The sequence below is a fragment of the Dama dama genome, chromosome 3 (assembly GCF_033118175.1).
Source record: "Dama dama isolate Ldn47 chromosome 3, ASM3311817v1, whole genome shotgun sequence".
NCBI classification, from domain to species: Eukaryota; Metazoa; Chordata; class Mammalia; order Artiodactyla; family Cervidae; genus Dama; species Dama dama.
The window spans coordinates 66610613-66631610 of NC_083683.1; the positions used below are offsets into that span (position 1 = coordinate 66610613).

A 20998-nucleotide genomic window follows, 5' to 3' on the forward strand; every position below is an offset into this window, starting at 1 on the left:
TTACCCACTTTCTGTCCTATATTGTCATTTTCTCTTTCTACTAGATTATTCCAGCAAGCAAGCATGCTTTTATGGCATCCATTTAAAAAATTTCCCTGACCCTTAGACTCATTCCAACTACTGCTTCATTCCCTTTTTCCATTTACAGAAAAACTCCTTCAAAGAAATGTTTATAATTGTCTACAGTTTTGCATCTCATTCTCTAATAAACTTACTTTAATCATGCTTTTATCTCCATCATGCCATTCAAATGATTTTCATCTGGATCAAGTGCTAATAATAGCTAATACAGAGTGTCTGCTATGAGGCAGGGAATGCTCTAAATACTCTGTACATATTAACTCAATCCTCTAACCAGTCATATGAGGATGGTGCTATTATTATTCATCTTTTAGACATGAAAAATGCTAATCAGAGATAGTTGCTGACTTGCACAAGGTCACACCACTATTCAGAGGAGCTTAGAAACCAGCTACTTCTTGCCTGGAGAATCCCACGGACAAAGGAGCCTGGTGGGGCTATAGTCCGTAGGGTCTCAAAGAGTTGGACATTACTGAAGTGACTTCGCACACGTGCACTCTGGTTTTGGAGGCTCTGTTTGAACTGCTGCACCATATTACTGTTTTAGTAGACAATTATTTTGCTTTATTTATTAAAGCTTTCAGCAGCATCTGACATAACTGGCCAATCTGTGTTTCTTGAAACAGTTTATTCTTTGACTTTCCTTTGTCTCATGTTCTTTTCCTCTTACTTCATGTTCTGCTCCCCAATTCTAGAATTAGGTTCTGGACTATTATTTCTCTGCTTCTCTATGAGTAGTCTTTCCATGGTAATTAGTCAGTGTATGACTGAATATCACCTATTAACCTAGCTCTCTTAAGTGTGTGTCTGCAGTCCAGATCTCTTTCCTGAACCCCACTGTGTAAATGATGCTGCCTGACTTACAGCTCTGCTCCGGTGTCTTGTAAGACTCTCAGACTTAACAAAGACGAAACAGAAGCACAGTAATTCTGACCCAACCCAACTCTTGACAAACACCTCTTTCCCAGGCCTCCTCTATCTTCCAGAACCACCAACTTTTAATTCCTCAGGACAAGCTTAGGAGCAATGTTTAACTCGTCTTTCCCTCACAGCTCACATTCAATCCATTCAAACCAACTACCTTGAAATACCCCTCATCTGGTACTCCATCACAACCTTTCGTGTCCTGAGCTCTGGTAGCCCCTTCATGATTGGTATCACTGTTTCCACTCCTGCTTTCTTCAGTCTTTTCTCTAAAGGGCAGCCTGAGTGAACTCCTAAAGCATTAATGAGATGGCGTGCCTGACTCTTTGTGACCCCATGGACTGTAGCCTTGCCAGGCTCTTCTGTCCATGGAATTCTCCAGACAAAATGACTGGAGTGGGTTCTCCAGGGGATCTTCCTAACCCAGGGATCGAACTCAGGTCTCCTGTATTGCAGGCCGATTCTTTACTATCTGAGCTACAGGAGAAGCCCTCATGATAACATAACCGCTCAGAGGCTTTGTCTTGCAATGAGAAAAAAATTCAGTCTCTTCACTGTGGCACACCTGCCTCTAAGCCATTTCCCTCCGTTTCTGACACATTGTCCTCGGCCTCTCAGCTGTTCCACCAGGGTGTAGCCGCACTGGTCACTTGCTGCCTTGGGAACACACCCCACGTCTCCCCATTTCAGAACCATGTCATTTGCTGCTCTGTCTCTTTGGAGAGTTCTTTCTTTCTTAGCTCTTCATCCTGGAGGCTTCCTTTGTCATCACTCAGGTCATCATTCAGATTACCTCCTCAGAGAGGTCCTCCCTGAGACTCTCACACAAGTCTGCCTTCCCTCCCCATTTGGTTACTCTCCAGCACATTACCCTACTGCATCTCTTTTAAGGAGCTAGAAAATCTACTGTTGTCTTATTTAATCATTAGTCCCTAAGGATTATTCGCTTTCTCCACAGGCATATGAGCTTTTTGAGGGCAGGTCTCTATCCGTCTTACACATTGTTGCATCCCCATTACTCAGAACTATCCCTGGTATGTGGTAGTAACTCAATTAGAGTCCATCATACAGAGTGAAGTAAGTCAGAAGGAGAAAAATAAATATCGTTTATTAACATATATATGTGGAATCTATAAAAATGATACAGATGAACCTATTTGCATAGCAGGAATAGAGACACCGATGCAGAGAACAGACGTGTGTACCCAGGAGGGGAAGGAGAAGCTGGGACGAACTGGGAAATTAGGACTGACTTACACTGCCATGGAGAGACTGATCACTGGAGGGGCTGATGCTGAAGCTGAAACTCCAGTACTCTGGCCACCTGATGCGAAGAGCTGACGCATTGGAAAAGACCCTGATGCTGGGAAAGATCGAGGGCAGGAGGAGAAGGGGACGACAGAGGATGAGATGGCTGGATGGCATCATGGACTCAGTGGCCATGAGTTTGGGTGGACTCCGGGAGTCGGTGATGGACAGGGAGGCCTGGCGTGCTGCAGTTCATGGGGTCGCAAAGAGTCGGACACGACTGAGTGGCTGAGCTGACTGACACTGCCGTGTGTGAACTAGACGGCTAGTGGGAAGCTGCTTAGCACAGGGACCTCGGCTCAGCGCTCTCTGGTGACCTAGGCGGTGGGACAGTGGGGTAGGCGGGAGGTGCAGGGGAAGGAGATATGCATATACATATAGCTGACCTGTGTTGTTGTACAGCAGAAATTAACAACGTCGTAAAGCAATTATACTCCAATAAGAAAAGGGAATAAGTGAATAAGTGAGGTTCAGTGTAGAAAACAGTATTTTGACTTGCATATTACATAAAGCATTTAATAAATTGAGAGAAACTGAATCATTATTAGCTAAGAAAGTATTGTCTAGAGCACAAGGAACAGAAATTTGGCTTTCAAGTTTTTCCCTTTTGTAGAGATAGCCTTCTGCTTGGAGCACACACAGAGAAATCCCTGTTTGTATCTACCATGGCAGAAAAATCTTTGTGACATTGGAAATGGTACCTGCTTCTTCCAAATGCTTTTGAGGATTATGCATCAAAACTACACCTGAGTCTCTTGGTCTCACATAGGGAAGGAGATGGACAATGAATGTGATCTGTTCTCACAAGAAAAATATAAACAATCTAACCCGAGTTCCTGCTCAGTGGTTCCCCATCTCTAAGGGGAAGATGATATAAATGCATGCTGTCCTAACCTCATTTGCAAAATGGGTCTTAATATGTTTATAACATTAAATAACTTCAGATGTCCTACTTTTCTATTTAAATCTCTGTTTTTATAGCAATAACATGTTTTAAAATTTCTGAAAACATAACATTTCAACAAATGTTTGATTTTAAGCTGTTTTTAGCAGATGGAACTTTTGGTTTATCATTTCACAGTAGGGTTAATACTTTGAAGAAGAAATGCTGGGGGAAAAGAAACAATGAAGGCAAACATGAATCCTATCCTAATGTGATAAGTGGGGTACAAAAATTTCAATCACCTAAACAGCTGGGTAGCCTTACTGTGAGGCTAACCAAATGGCTAGTGGAGGCTCACAGCTTACTGGACTGGGTTTTTCCAGGGTGGGTATAAGTCCATCCACATTCTGGCTGTGGTTGTTTCATTGGGTGGCAGTTGTTCCCTCAGGCAAAATTGACAGGAATGATCTGTGGGTCCTGAGACTGGATAGAACTTTCAGGAAAATGGTAGCAATTTCAAAAATCACCCAGTTAGTTCATTTCCAAGAAAACTGAGCAGAAGAATCCTGAGGAGGTGGGTTCCCACCCTCTGCTTTCCTAATTTCTGAGAAGAAGTTCCCTTCCTGACTCTTAGCCTCAACCCTAGAGAATATAATCTAAAGGCTATCACCTTTATCAACCCACCCACTTTGAGAATAAGGCTCATCTCAGCCCCAGTAGAGGGCACTTTGTCCATGGAGTAACCCTACTTTGATCAACATGTTGAACAAAAGGTGTAAAAAAAAAAAAGCCACATGCAAATAAATATGTTTTTGATGGCACCACATATTGCCTGTATATTTCAGACTGTTCTAACAGCCCATTCTAATCTAGCCACTAATTGTTCCTGCTTTACCAAGCATTTACTGATAGAAATGGTCCTACCACATTTAGCAAAGACATCAAATCTGCATTATGGAGTCAGCATCATTGTATTTCTAGTTTCATGCATGGTGGGTCCTTTATAGAGCTATATTTAATGCACTTCTAATTAAAAAGGGGGAAAGTATCCAAAGCTTTCTCACTGTTATCTCATCTTCTATTTTTTTGTATGCAGCTCACCATGTTAAAACCGGCACTTGCGAAGTGGTGGCACTCCACAGATGCTGTAACAAGAACAAGATAGAAGAACGGTCACAAACAGTCAAGTGCTCCTGCTTCCCTGGGCAGGTGGCGGGTACCACACGAGCTGCTCCATCTTGTGTGGATGGTGAGGCTTCTTCCATTGCTCTTGTGATGGTGTGGCTGGGGACCGCACAGAACTGGAATTTCACTGTGATTCTCAATTCTGGGGTTCATCCCGGGGGACCACACCATCAGTCGTATGGTTGGCACAAGATCATTTGAAGAGCATTCTGAAATTTAAAATCCATCGAAAGAAGATCTAAGGACTTACGCAGTCTTGTAGCAAAAGGCACTATAATGAAGTTCCAAGAAGTCCATATACTTCTTACTTTGATACCATAAAATACTGATCTGCCAGTGGAGGGGCCAGTGTGTATGTTTGTGTGTGTAAATTAATTGGCAAAGGCAATATAAAAATAGATGATTAAATAGTTTGGGGTCCTTAAACCCATGGATGGTTCTTAAGAATGAAAAAATAAACATCATACATACGAATGAATGTTTAGTTGTGGATAGAAGTCACATGAAATATTTTTATAGAGATTCATCAAAATGTTAATTTCTTTCTTGGAGGATTCACCTAATAGGATATAAATATTTATGTGGATCTGTATAATTGATGTGATCATAAATAATATTTAGTTAAGTGCTCATATATTTTCATGGTGCATTCTTTGCAATGATTATTACTGCCCATAGTTAAAAAAAAAAAGACATAAATATGAATGCCTTCCTGATTTTAGTCTACTTGGGGGAGATATTACATTGATTCTAAAATATTGATTCTAAATTGGTCATGGACTCAATTTCTTATATGTTTATGTAAATAGGCACATGAATATATCCACATAATTTGTTTCTAATATGCTAATTTCCATGAAACCTATGTGTTTGTATGAAAAACCCTTCAAAAATGTGCCTATCATTAGCAATACTGTATTATACACTGAACATGAGATCTACCCTCTTAAAGTTTTAAATATTCTTATCACAATAAAATTTTAAAAAATTAAAAATATTTTTAGTCAGAAAATCTAGAAAAATGTATTCCCCTTGGACCAAAAACAAACAAAAAAAAAAGCATGCACACCCAGGGAATTAACAAGTCCAAATAGAAAATCTTGAATTGCTTTTTTTTTAATCTCCTATAGCTTCCATAGTGGAACAGAAATGGTGGTGCCATATGCAACCGTGTCTTGAGGGAGAGGAATGTAAAGTTCTTCCAGATCGGAAAGGATGGAGCTGTTCCTCTGGGAATAAAGTGAAAACAACTAGGGTAAGTGGACAGTCAGTCTGTGAAAATAAAAGATCGCTGAATTCATAGAGCATGGAGCATGTGCAGTGACCTCTTTAAGTGGTTGTAGGATTGAGAGGGTACAATTTTCCATAGTACATTTTTTCCTCATTTTCTCCCTAATTCATTTTTTCATAGCACATTTTTGTTTCACTCAGAGTAACGTCTGTAGATTGCCAACAACTGTCGTGTTACCTAATAATGAAATACTGTTTATTCCTTGATGAGATACTCGCAGTGATGTGAACTGCCCCCAACCCCTGCTGGAGGGTGCATGTTAAATGCTGGGGAGGTGACCCTAATCCCTCATTCTTCTGATGGATAGTAATCTGAATAAATCCTGAAAAGAAAGAGAATTTATTTATGACTCAATAAACATTTCCTAGTTAATATTCTTTCATTTTTATGAAAGTAATTCTTTTGACCTCCCTAATTTCTGGATCAATAAATAGTTTTCTAATGGTTAAGTTTGGAATCATTGTAATGAGTTACCTAGTGGAGTTTTTAAATCTCAGGGTCAGTATAAAAGGAATGCTCTTCAGATGGTGATGTATTTCACCTTGCAGTGAGTGATTTCTGGGGAGAAGTGAAAAATACTTTTATTCTTTGATTTTCTAATTACCTCCAATGGATATTCTAGACTGGCAGAGTTTAAATTCTTTGTGGAATCAGCAGATGAAAGTTCTGTCTTATTTTGCTTTTTACTCTGAAGGGAAAGCTGACTATTGCTTAGAATTAGATAATTGGGGACTAGAAGATAATAATGTTTTACAAAAAGTAACATAAAACTAGAGACTAGTTAACTTAGGGTATTTTTTAACAATAGCAGTTTCTTTCTTTATTTTTTTTAATCTTGTCTGGACATATTCAAGAGGATTAATTTAAAATCCCATGAGACATAATGTTGAGTAATATCTTTAGTGTATTTTCTGTGTATTCAGACATACACAGAAGTAACCAAGTTTATAATAAAAAATAACTATATTTTGTCAAATGATTCATGATTCTAACTTGTCAGTTAAATGCTGACAGTCCTTTCTAAAATCCATGGAGGGCATGATCAGTTAATTAGAATAATTGTATTATTCAGTTAGCACATGATATAATCCATATTGATTGGTTAAAATCATTCTAGCAATATAAAACTTCCTTATAAGCTACTTATAGCATGAAAATTCTGTCCCCACCCCCCAAATTATTAGCCCTTTGTATAAAATAGCACTGTGTGAAGATTTGACTATGAAACAATTTTTTTTTAAAGTAGTGATTCATCTAAGTTCTATGGTTTTCCTTCCTTTTCATGTCTGAGTAATATTCCATTCTATATATGTACCACAGCTTATTATTTATCTGTTCCTCTATTTATGGGCATTTAGGTTGCTTCCATATCTTGATTATTGCAAATAGTGCTGCAATGAACACGGGTGCATGTATCTGTTTGATTTATGGTTTTCTCTGGGTATATGCCAAGGAGTAGGATTGCTGAATCATATGGTAGCTCTAGTTTTAGTTTTTTAAGGAATTTCTGTGCTGTTCTCCATAGCGGCTGTATCTTTTACATTCCTACCAACAATGCAAGATGATTCCCTTTTCTCGAAATCTTCTCCAGCATTTATTGTTTGTAGATTTTTTTGATGATGGCTATTCTAAGCTCAACATTCAGAAAACTAAGATCATGGCATCTGGTCCCATCACTTCATGGCAAATAGATGGGGAAACAGTGGAAACAGTGTCAGACTTTATTTTTGGGGGCTCCAAAATCACTGCAGATGGTGATTGTAGGAAGGAAAGTTATGACCAACCAAGACAGCATATTAAAAAGCAGAGACATTACTTTGCCAAAAAAGGTCCGTCTAGTCAAGGCTATTTTTTCCAGTGGTCATGTATGGATGTGAGAGTTGGATGGTGAAGAAAGCTGAGCACCAAAGAATTGATGCTTTTGAACTGTGGTGTTGGAGAAGACTCTTGAGAGTCCCTTGGACTGCAAGACGATCCAACCAGTCCTTCCTAAAGGAGATCAGTCCTGAGTGTTCATTAGAAGGACTGAAGATGAAGCTGAAACTCCAATACTTTGGCCACCTCATGCAAAGAGTTGACTCATTTGAAAAGACCCTGATGCTGGGAGGGATTGGGGGCAGGAGGAGAAGGGGATGACAGAGGATGAGATGGTTGGATGGCATCACCAACTCGATGGACATGGGTTTGGGTGGACTCTGGGAGTTGGTGATGGACAGGGAGGCCTGGCGTGCTGCAATTCATGGGGTTGCAGAGTTGGAGACGACTGAGTGACTGAACTGAACTGAACTGATTCTGACTGGTGTGATGTGATATCTCATTGTAGTTTTGATTTGCGTTTCTCTAATAATTAGTGATTTTGAGCATATTTTCGTGTGCTTGTTGGCCATCTCTATGTCTTCTTTGGAGAAATATCTGTTTAGGTCTCCAGTCCATTTTTGATTGGGTTGGTTTTTTGATACTGAACTACACGCGCTGTTTGTATATTTTGGAGATTAATCTGTTGTCAGGTGTTCCATTTGCAAATATTTTCTCTCATTCTGAGGGTTGTCTTTTCATTGTGTTTATGGTTTCCGTTTGCTGTGCAAAAGTTTTTAAGTTTAAATAGGCAGAGTTTTGAATGGACCTGGAGGTTGCCAAACAGAGTAAAGTAAGTCAGAAAGAGAAAAACAAATATTGTACATTAACACATACGTGGAGAGTTTTTAAAAATGGTATAGATTATCTTCTTTGCAAAGCAGAAATAGAGATACATATGTAGAGAACACATGGATACCAAGGAGGATTTGTGGGGGGTGGAGGTAGAATGAATTGGGAGGTTGTTCAGTTCAGTTCAGTTCAGTCACTCAGTTGTGTCTGACTCTTTGCGACCCTATGGACCACAGCATGCCAGACCTCTCTGTCCATCACCAACTCCCAGAGTCCACCCAAACCCATGTCCATTGGTGATGCCATCCAACCATCTCGTCCTGTGTCGTCCCCTTCTGCTCCTGCCCCCAATCCCTCCCAGCATAAGGGTCTTTTCCAATGAGTCAACTCTTTGCATGAGGTGGCCAAAGTATTGGAGTTTCAGCTTCAGCATCAGTCCTTCCAGTAAACACCCAGGACTGATCTCCTTTAGGATGGACTGGTTGGATCTCCTTGCAGTCCAAGGGACTCTCAAGAGTCTTTTCCAACACCACAGTTCAAAAGCATCAATTCTTCAGTGCTCAGCTTTCTTTATAGTCCAATTCTCACGTCCATACATGACCACTGGAAAAATCATAGCCTTGACTAGATGGACCTTTGTTGGCAAAGTAATGTCTCTGCTTTTTAATATGCTGTCTTGGTTGGTCATAACTTTCCTTCCAAGGAGTAAGCGTCTTTTAATTTCATGACTGCAATCACCATCTGCAGTGATTTTGGAGTCCAGAAAAATAAAGTCAGCCACTGTTTCCACTGTTTCCCCATCTATTTGCCATGAAGTGATGGGACCGGATGCCATGATCTTAGTTTTCTGAATGTTGAGTTTAAGCCAACTTCTTCACTCTCCTGTTTCACTTTCATCAAGAGGCTCTTTAGTTCTTCTTCATTTTCTGCCAGAAGGGTGATGTCATCTGCATATCTGAGGTTATTGATATTTCTGCCGGCAATCTTGATTCCAGCTTGTGGTTCCTCCAGCCCAGCGTTTCTCATGATGTACTCTGCATAAAAGTTAAATAAGCAGGGTGACAATAAACAGCCTTGACGTACTCCTTTTCCTGTTTGGAACCAGTCTGTTGTTCCATATCCAGTTCTAACTGTTGCCTCCTGACCTGCATACAGGTTTCTCAAAGGCAGGTCAGGTGGTCTGGTATGCCCATCTCTTTCAGAATTTTCCACAGTTTATTGTGATCCACACAGTCAAAGGCTTTGGCACAATCAATAAAGCAGAAGTAGATGTTTTTCTGGAACTCTCTTGCTTTTTCAATGATCCAACAGACGTTGAGATTGACATATATATATACTATGTATAAAACAGATAATTAATGAGAACCTACTGTATATATAGCACAGGGAACTATATTCATGCTCTTTGGTGACCTAAATGGGAAAGAATCCCGACAACGAGGGATGTATGTGTACCTATGGCTGATTCACTTTGCTGTACAGTAGGAATGACCCAGCATGTAAAGCAACTATGCTCCCATAAAAAAGTTCTATGTTTTTAAATGAGTGGATAATGATGAAGCTAACATTTATTAGATACTTAAAATATATGCCATATACCGAAAACATGCTTCATGTGAATTAGCTTGTTTAATCCTCTTAATAGCCTGGTAAAGAAGGTAATATTATCTCCTTTTTACAGCTGAGTAAACCAAAGCTTTAAAATGTTAAGTGACTTCTCAAGGTCATATAGCTAATTAATGAGAAGTTAGGGTTCAAACTATACATTTTTTATTACAGAACCTAACCTCTGAACCCATAGTTTTTACTAGATCATTTATCTTACATAACTGTGTTTAAAATTTACTATAATTCTATTCAAGCAGACCTTTAAAAATATTTTTAGCTTTTCAGATCATTGAAATGAAAAGGTCGGGACCCTGTGACCCAAATTCTCATAATTAATTGTTTCAGAAGTGTTGCTCTACTCCCTGTTTGGCCATATTCTCAATAGTTCAAAGTTAAAATTGAGTCTCTGCTTCACAGATTCTTCCTAGTGTAATTAAACAAGATGGATAAAAGACTTAGAGCTTGTGAGTCAGGAAGACCACATCTAGATCCTCTGGTTTATTTTAGTTATAAGTTTATATTCCACTTACAGCAGATAGCCCTTTTTATTTTTCCTTCATCTCTTTTGCCCTAGAGAACAGCTGTAAAACCTCCTGGAAGACACTGTCGAAAGGTTTCATGAAACAGTGGGTGTTGGTATTAAATTATGTTTTAAAAATTCCTTCCAAGTCTGAGAATCTTTGATTCTCATATAAAAAGGAAAAATCATTATATATAAGAGAAGATAAGACGCTTGAGAGAAGGGGCTTCTTGAGTATACAATCAAAGTAAATTATTTTTATTTTTTGCTTCACAAGTAAAAAGATTGCTGGTGAAAATGAAGCTACTTAGATGTTTTCACCTAAAGGAGCATCATGGCATTTCGAATGGCTGGGCAAAATGATGTTAAATTATGAATGTGAGTTTGGCTTACACAACAACATGGGTGAATTTTCCTGAAGCCCCAAAGAAGAAAAGTTCCCAAAGTCATCAGGCTGTTACTGTTTTTCCATCTCTGTTGAAATAGTCCAAAAAGTATAGGAGATAAGAAAAATTCTTGAAACAGTTCTGGCACTTTACCCATAGTGAAAGTGTTGGAGGGTAGAGGTAGGGTCTGCCATACATAAGTAGCAGCAATATTGTTGAGAAGAAATCTGATCACTATTCTAACCACTGGTATTACTATCCACTTGAATAAGGTAGCCTTGACTGTGGGGAGCCAACAAGCCCTTCAGGCCCTGATTTGGCAGGGCCTAGCCACGAATGGAAACGTCTAGAAGTTAAGCAGGAATAGGTTATAAAATAACTGAAGAGCTGCTCTCAGCCAAAAACCATTTGGGTTTCTTATGCAGAATATGTTGATCTTGTGGGATTACACTGCAAGCAAAATGGCTCACGAAATGATTAAAATTTGCAATAACGTACACCCTCCCTTATAATTGCCCATATCCAATCTGGAGTGCTCTGGTAAATTTAATGTTAGAAGAAAAGCAGTCAGCCAAAAACATCAATGAGACTTGCTTGGCCTCAGCAGAGATGCATGATACTTTCCAGAATTGACTACAGATCAGGGGCTGGGTGAATTCCTCATTTAAGACTAATTTGGAACTTACATTGTACTTCCCATAAATGCTAATTATATCCTCCTTCTGTCTTTGTACTAGATTCAGGAAGCTTATTGTTATAACCCATTTTCTATTTGTCCTAACAAGGGGAAAAGGCATAGCATAGACAGGCCTTGTTGAAGCATCAATATTTTGCATACATGCTCTTCAAAACCTCAAACATTTAATCTGCAGAGAAAGGAGGATGCAACATTTGTTTCCCAAGCCCTACTTCTCACCTTAAAGGTAAAATTTAATGACTGCATACAACATCTGTAAGCATCTACTGTATTACTTTAAAGAACTCCTAAGTTAAAAAGAAAAAAAGTCTAATTACTTTACAATATTGTAGTGGTTTTTGCCATACATTGACATGAATCAGCCATGGATTTACATGTATTCCCCATCCCGATCCTCCCTCCCACCTCCCTCTCCACCCGATCCCTCTGGGTCTTCCCAGTGCACCAGCCCCGAGCACTTGTCTCATAAATTAGCCTCCAACTAATAAAAATAAATGGAAAAATAAATAAATAAAAATAAAAACTGCAAAAAAAAAAAGAAAAAAGGCATGAAAGGCTTTTGATTTAGAACTCACTTTCAAAGATAAATAATAAAGAACTTTTGAAAGAGTCATTAATAAAAGAATAGTCTTTCCACTGTGAAAGAGCACATAATTATATGCTAATTATATAATAGAGAAGTAGCAGAGGGGAAAGGTGCTATAGAGCTTGTAAGAGTTGAGAAAAAAAATCTTTGATAACATTGTTGGAATCCTCAGAAAAAAAATAGACTGTGGTTCATTTCTTTTAATGTTTGGATATTCTTTCTCTGTGGAATATCTCCTAAAAGAAGTCACATTCTAATTTTAGGATTTACAGCCCTTTAGCAATGGTACAGATTCCAAACATCAGTGGTCACACAGCTCTGAGGTCTGTTTCTTACCTAAGGAAAAGTGAACTTAACTTGATATTATACAAGAGTTTTATATTTTCATTAAAGATATTATCTTTATGAATCATGAATCCTCATATGCCTAACAAGACATTTTCTGAGTAATTTTTAACTAATTGAATTCTTTCATCTTTACTCATTTACTTAAAATGCGTTAAACAGATAAGAACTCTGTAATTTTTTAACATCCCTTCAAACATAATGGATGTTAAGGGCATAAAATATGATTTTACTTTGTTGTATAATTCAATGAGAATCAACAAATATTAAAATTTCCTGTACCTAAATATTCTATAGTAAAAATGTTCATATTATAATCAAAGCAACAAAATCAAATATGAAAATATTTACTTAGCTCTTGAAGTATGCTGGGTACTCTGCTAAGTACATTGAAGGTATTATCTGATTTAATTTCCCCAACTACAATAGTTACTAACTAGAGCTCAAAGATATAAATATATATAGCATGTTGCCTGCCCACTAGGAATATGCCCTTGAGTAGGGGAGTAAGTAGTATACAATTGCTTTATTCTTTTGCTATCCATATGCAGATCACTAACAATAAACATTGGAATCTGCTGGTAAACATAAGTCAAGAATAACATTGTTATAATAATAGGGCTAGCATAAGCCTGTAGTTCAGCTTCCTCATCTGCAAAAAGATGAGGATATTGATCTAGATTCAAGTTCTTCTAACCACCTTTTATTCTTTGATTCCTTGTGCCAAGGACATTTCTAACTTCTTTTCCAGCTAAATTTACATGACACTAATAACTGACTGATATCAGAAGATAAATAAGTATTAGGTTTTTCATCCTTTCTTTCTAAGGGAGAAAAGAAATAGCATCTTAGGATGCTTGGCTGATTAAAGCCTCAAGTCACCTCTTTCCAGATGCTGCCTGATTTTATACCAAGACTTGATGACTGAGTTGGTGGGTCTGAATGGTGTTGAAGGGAGCAACTCCAGGTCCAAGGCAAGGCAAGAACATAGCAAGAGGAGAAAGGTTCATTTTCTCACCTTCAGTTCTGTTCAGTTCAGTTCAGTCACTCAGTTGGGACTCCATGAATCGCAGCATGCCAGGCCTCCCTGTCCAACACCAACTCCCGGAGTTTACTCAAATTCATGTCCATCGAGTCGGTGATGCCATCCAGCCATCTCATCCTCTGTCATCCCCTTCTCCTCCTACCGCCAATCTCTCCCAGCATCAAGGTGTTTTCCAATGAGTCAGCTGTCTGCATCAGGTGGCCAAAGTATTGGAGTTTCAGCTTCAGCATCAGTCCTTCCAATGAACACCCAGGACTGATCTCCTTTAGGATGGACTGGTTGGATCTCCTTGCTGTCCAAGGGACTCTCAAGAGTCTTCTCCAACACCACAGTTCAAAAGCATCAATTTTTCGGCGTTCAGCTTTCTTCACAGTCCAACTCTCACATCCATACATAAGTACGAGAAAAACCATAGCTCTGACTAGATGGACCTTTGTTGGCAAAGTAATGTCTCTGCTTTTTAATATGCTATCTAGGTTGGTCATCACCTTCCTTCCAAGGAGTAAGCGTCTTTTAATTTCATGGCTGCAATCACCATCTGCAGTGATTTTGGAGCCCAAAAAAATAAAGTCTGACACTGTTTCCACTGTTTCCCCATCTATTTCCCGTGAAGTGATGGGACCAGATGCCACAATCTTAGTTTTCTGAATGTTGAGCTTTAAACCAACTTTTCCACTCTCCTGTTTCACTTTCATCAAGAGGCTCTTTAATTCCTCTTCACTTTCTGCCATAAGGGTGGTGTCATCTGCATCTGAGCTTATTGATATTTCTCCCGGCAATCTTGATTCCAATTTGTGCTTCCTCCAGCTCAGCGTTTCTCATGATGTACTCTGCATATAAGTTTAATAAGCAGGGTGACAATAAACAGCCTTGACGCACTCCTTTTCCTATTTGGAACCAGTCTGTTGTTCCATGTCCAGTTCTAACTGTTGCTTCCTGACCTGCATACAGATTTCTCAAGAGGCAGGTCAGGTGGTCTGGTATGCCCATCTCTTTCAGAATTTTCCACAGTTTAGTGGCACACAGTCAAAGGCTTTGGTGTAGTCAATAAAGCAGAAATAGATAAGGTGGTGCAATTTGTGTGAATTTTTCAATCATAAGCTCCCTCCTTGACTTGTGAATTTAACATAGACTTAAGGTTGTATGGTCTTTTTTTGACCAGCCCTTCCTAACAGACACATTCCTCATTCTTTTGTCTTTAACTCACCTCTGACCAGGCCCTGAATTGCATTCTTGTCCTTGTCCTTCCATGACAGATCATGATGACTTTTAGGGCTGTAGTTTTCAATTATTTTGATGGGACCTAAGTAAGAAATACATCTTACATTATCCAGGATATATACAACACCCACCCCAACACACACACACTCATATACCCCACACTAAAATAAAAATTCTGATTTTTGTGTTTTATTCCTTCCTTCCTTTCTTCCTGCTTCTTTCCTTCCTTCTCCCCTCTCTTCATCAACCCCATAAATTGATTTTATAACCCAACAATATGTTTCAACATGCAAGTTGAAAATCATGACTTTAGAAATGGTATTTGACTGCTTGTGTTGGCTGCATGGAAATGATAGCCACTGCTGACTTGCAAAGATACAAGCTATTGAATAGACAGCTTTCAAGTCAATTCACATTTTATATTCTAAATATTTTTAGTCGATATTTTGGGGTAAAAATTTCACAAGATCTTGTAAAATATAGTTTTCATGGGAAAGAATGTATATACTGTATCTGTTTTTCAATATAGCAAGTATTTATTGTCTTTTATTGTCAGGTATTATTCTAGGTTCTAGTGCATGTTGGCTCAGATGGTAAAGGATCTGTCTGCAATGCAGGAGACTGGGGTTCAATTCCTGGGTCGGGAAGATCCACTAGAGAAGGGAATGGCTACCCACTGCAGTATTCTTGTCTGGATAATTCCATGGACAGAGGATTCTGGCAGGCAGCAGTCCAGGGGTTCACAAAGAATCAGACATGACTGAGTGACTAACACTGTGACTTTTCTTTTTTCACAGCCCAGCACAGGGGAAGACGGACTGGATCCCCGGCCTCGCGGGGCCTAGATTCTTATCGGCTGTGTTGGTTTTTTATGGTTGTCTTAGCAAACTTAGTGACGTGAAACAACATCCATCACTAATCTGTAGGTCCCACTTCCATGCCTGGCTATTTCTCTGCTTCTGTGTTTTACAAGGTTCAAACCAGTGGATGCTTCATCTTTTCCCAACAGGGCTGTGTTTTTTTTTGTTTTTTGTTTGTTTTTTTTTTTTTCTGCAGGCTCTAAGCCCATTTCCAAGCCCATTCAGTCATTGGCAGTTTGGTTCCTTGCAGATGTAGGAATGAGGTTTCTATCCCTCTGCAGCTGGCATCTGGAAGCCTCTCTCACCTCCATCAGAATGCCTGCTTTCTCTATCACATTGCCTCCTTTATCATCAAACCAGCCAGGGCGCATTGAGTCTTTCTCACATGTTGAATCTCTCTGACGTCCCTATCCCCCTATTTCTCCTCTGTCTGACTCTTCGGCTTTTAAAAACTCAAGTGATTACATTAGTCCCACCCAGATAGTCCAGGATGATCACCCTATTTTAAGGTTTGCTGATTAACAACTTTAATTACCTAGCAAAGTCCCTTCACAGAAGTACTAAGATTAGTGTTTCTTTGAATACCTAGGGGACAGGAATCTTGGGGGTATATCTTTAGAATTCTTCCTATCAGACATGGAGAGACAAAAATAAAGATAAATGAGTAAAGTATATATTAGATGGTGGTAGATGCCATGGGGAAAAGTAAAGCGGGGAGGAGAAATGGAGAGTGCTGAGCCAAGGGAGCTTGCATACTGCAGTCTCAGGAGATGTGAGGAAAAGCCACGTGACTATCTAGAGGCCATGCCTTTCAGGTAAAGGGGATAAAAAGCACAAAAATCCTGCCATGGAAGCTCCCCCGGGAATATCATATTCAAGAGACAGCACTGATGTTAGTGTGCCTGAGGGGAGTGAGCAAGGGCGAGTGGTCACATTTTGATTAGAAAAGTAATACGAGGCATGTCAGTATTGACTTTAATTTTCATCTTGAGCAAATTGAATGAGGAATTTGACATTCGGTGAGTTGGGGAGAACTGTGGGGAGAGCAGGCTTTATGTTTTACATGAATATCCACTAAATCTAGGTTATTTAGTAGAAATTTAAATATGGCATAACTTCTTAAACTTGATATTTATTTAAGAAGAGTAGGTAAAAATTCGTTTTATCATGGTGAGAAAAATGGAGATATTGAGGGAAATTCATACTAGAGAAGATTTAAAATCTCAAATGACACAGACATTTGAAAAAAGCATTTAAGCAAGTCTGTAGTTACTGTAATATTAAGTTTTAAAAAGAGATATGGAGAGATGTTTTTTCCTCAATTAGATTTGAGTCTAAGGGTAGGGGAATACCAAGCTAGGTGTCCAAGAAGTACCACTACTAAAAGTGACATTTTAAACCTAGTATTTTGAATTTAAGAGCTGCTTACTTAACTAATAATAATTTAATAGAGCCAAGAGTGTCTCTTTTGTTATTTATTTAGAGAGTTATTGTAAATTATTGCAAAGACCTTAAACAAATAAATCATCAGGAAATATATTCTAAAAAAAAAAAAAAACTTGGCCTATATTTTTATAATTAAAATGAGAAATGGACAATATATGAGTGTTTTGAAGTTCCTGTAAGATTTAAATCCTTCTACAGTACTTGAGCCAGGTATTTTTTGTAGGTGTTACTCTGAATATTGTGTTTATAATCTTATAATTAATTGTGAATGTTTGCACATTGTAATGGGAATCTCGTTCAGGCATCATAAAATTTTATTAGCACTATGAGGTTTATATCTTTAGCCTATTGCCTAAACAGTATTCCTGTCTGTTATGTGAGGGCTAAAACTATGTCAGAGATTGATTTTTAATATTAGGGAGCTTGCTGTTTGTTCAAAGTTAAGTATTCCTGGGGGACTTCCCTGGTGGCTCAGTGGTAAAGAATCAACCTGCAATGCAGGAAACCTGAGTTTGATCCCTGAGTCGGGAAGATTCCCTGGAGAAGGATAGGGCAACTCACTCCAGTATTCTTGCCTGGGGAATTCCATGGACAGAGGGGCCTGGCAGGCTACTGTCCACGGTGTCACAAAGAGTTGGATCTGACTGAGCATAATCAAAGAAGAACAGTGCCTCATAGGACTTGGGAGAAGAGGACAGGAAGCTCAAGCATCTCTAGCTAGTGGGGGTTCTATACCTTTTTCTTTTCTGTGGTGTATAACAACCCCTCTATTAAAAATATAATCTTTCCTGAATGCATTCTCCCATGGTTCTTTCCCACTACTCCCCACACATTTTCCATGATATTTAAATGCCTGAATCAATGATTTCAGATCCATTTTTATTTTCTTTGGAGAGTATGATAAAATTTCCCTCAAGTTCAGAATTCCAAATGCTTTGTGCAGAGACAGCTATAGTCTAACTCTCTCTCGGATGAGAGTGAATCCCGTCTCCCTCCTGGCAGTCTACGTCTAAAGAATGGCCAGTTCGCTGTGAGGTGTACAAAAGCAGGGTTGAGCTTAACTCTGTAATAGACCTCATCTGTGGTACCCATAAAATTCTGGACACCAACTTTCAGTGGGCGAGAAAAAAGTTGTTTATGTAAAGGATTTTGTAGATATTTCCCTCAAGGAATAGAAGCACTAAGAGTAATAGATTTTAAATTTTTTGAAGATATAACATGCAAAAGAAAAACATTAGACTTGTTCTGTGTGACTACAAAGAATATAATCAGGGACAAGGAATAAATCTCTTGGTGTCAGCTCAAGATGATGTTGAATGGGCTGCCTTGAGAAATGGTAAATTCCTCATTTCTGGAAGTCATCAATTTGTGGCTTAAAAGGATGAGCAGAAGTTCAGAGTTAACTAGTGCATTTTACAGCAACAAACACAAAACAGCTTATGCAAAGCCATGGAGGCATAGATGATCATGTCTTACTCCTGGAATTAAAATCAGCTCATGGGGTAATTTCATATGTGTGATGAAACCCCTGAGAAGGGAATCACAATGGCCTTTTAACTGCCATGCTAAAAGACCTGGGCATTATTCTCTAAGCAATGGTGAACCACTGAAGAACCTTAAATAGGAAAGGAGAAGGGTCTGATTCACACTTTACAAATCTATTTGGCTACAGTGGTGAATTGTAGGGAACTGAGATAAGGATAACAGTCTTAAACTAAGGGGGGAAAAAAGTGATACACTGAGGGTGTCCAGGGGTAGGAAAGGAAAATCAACAAGACTTAGTAACTAACTGAATATAAGAGGCTACTGAGAGAAAATTCTCTTACTATATTTCTGGCTTAACCTCTTTGGTAATATTAATTGATAAAGACACAATGAAGTGGAGATACTGAGTGGATAGTTTACTATATAGCCCTAGAAATCAAGATAGAATTCTAAGAATAATCATCCCTGAAGAGAAGTGTTAGTCAATTGTGTCCAACTCTTTGGAGATCCCATGGACTGCAGCCCACCAGGCTCTGCTGTCTGTGGAACACTCAGGGCAAGAATACTGGAGTGGGTGGCCATTCCTTTCTTCATGGGATCTTCCCTACCCAGGGATCAAACCTGGGTCTCCCTCATTGCAGGCTGATTCTATACTGTCTGAGCTACCAGGGAAGTCCAATCATCCCTAGATGGTATTGAAATAATTAACTAAGAAGGCTCCCCTAAAAGGAATATGTTGAAAGAGAAGAGCATCAATGACATTTTAGCTGGTAATGTATAAGGTACTTGCTAAGGAACACGAAGTGTAGACAGAGAGCTCAGAAAACCAAGAGAGACGAGATTCCAAGAGAAATCAGAATGAGACAGTTCCAGAGAGACAAGACCATCAGTTGATCCAACAAGGACACAGAACCTACAGACAGATTATGTGGTCTTTAAGTTTCTTTCTGGGTGTGATATTTGAAAGAAATACTGGAAGTTCATGATCTGTCAGCTGAATATCACTATCATAATCCTAATACCAGCCTCCTAGTTGGATGGTGTCACTGGTGACACATTGTAAACACTGCAGAATGTGCATCTATTTAAAACAGAATGGAGTGTTAGAAACATTTTTAAAATAAGAGTGTGACTCCCTTTAGCAGAACTAACTGACTCTATTTAAGGGAAGCCTATCCATTAGTTTGTTCATTCAGTCTGTAAAGATCAGTTGTAGGTCTGTTATGTGGCACAGAGCCTGATATTGTGGTAGGCTTTGGGGATTCAAATTTTTAAAAAGTCATGAACCTTTGCTGTCCAAGAGTTCATGGTCAGTTGGAAAGAAAGTCAATAAATCACTTTCATGTACAGAAGTGGTAGGACAGAGGTTTGTGTAGATGCCGCTGGAGTGCATGGGCAGTTTAACGTTGCTGGCCTATAACCTTCCTAAAGCACATGGACAACAGGTTTTTAGACCATTCAAAGGCAAATTACTGAATAATTTGTCTCCTTAATAGATAGTGACTAAGCACAATGAAAATATATGTTCTGTGATGTCAAGATTTGATTTCATTGTTTTCTACCTTTGCATATGGTATTCTACTACTGTAAGAAAATGAAAATCCATTAGGATGCTTTTGCGACTAGATTCTTTCCTCTTGATGAACTATTCATAGAGACAACATTGAGTACTTTCTGGATTAGACTTTTAAATCACTTAAAATTTTTCTGCTAGTTTTAAAATATGAGAGAGGGGAAGGAGAAAGATTTGTATATGGGACCATAGTAATAGCTCTAATTAAACTGAAAATAATTTAAAATTTCCACCTGAAAAGAAGAATATTGGGGCCTTATAACACTGTACATATCTATTAATGCTTCAAGCTTATAGAAAAATTTAAAAATCTGTAACATATTACTAATAGCAAAACCAGCCATTCAGTTGAAACGTCACCTAAGATATAAACTTCAAATTGCCAAATTAAAGCAAAGAAGCCAAAATCTTTATAGTTTATACTAAGCTAGGGAATTCCATTTATATAATGCTTAATATGGAACTTATTATAGACAAGAATTATTTAGCTGCTGAATGTACCTCTTGCTGCTGTGGTTCAGTGTTATTGAGCTTTTCTCCTATTAAGTTGCAATGTTGGCTTCCTGTGATTTATGATGGGATTAGCCTGAAGTCAATAAAGGGCTGTTCTGCTGAGGTTCTGTTTATTGTTGGCTATTTTACCTTTACCTTTTATTGCTTATTCTCTTCTGGTGGCAAATATATTTTACCTTTACCTTGCCTCTCCTATTCTCTTTCTAGCCCTATTAAAGGAATACGAGAAGTATGAGAGAGAGACAGACAGACAAAGTAACCCCAGGCAGTGTAAATTCACTTTCAAAGGATATTTGCAAATAATCGAATGCAATCTGTTTTGCAACTTTAAAACACCCTATTCTAGAAAGGACTGTTTGAGTAATCATGTAGAGAGTTGATTTGGTCAGCCTGTT

General features: G+C 38.7%; 1 protein-coding gene across 2 annotated transcripts in view; it reads left to right on the forward strand.

Moving 5' to 3' along the window:
- The window catches only part of TAFA2 (TAFA chemokine like family member 2), a 531569-nt gene that overhangs the window by 479191 nt on the left and 31380 nt on the right, over positions 1-20998 (forward strand). For both annotated transcript variants that reach the window (XM_061123303.1, XM_061123296.1), the window contains exons 3-4: positions 4293-4445; positions 5512-5636. In XM_061123303.1, coding sequence (XP_060979286.1) covers positions 4293-4445; positions 5512-5636 — 278 coding nt within the window. The remainder of the gene's footprint in view (positions 1-4292; positions 4446-5511; positions 5637-20998) is intronic.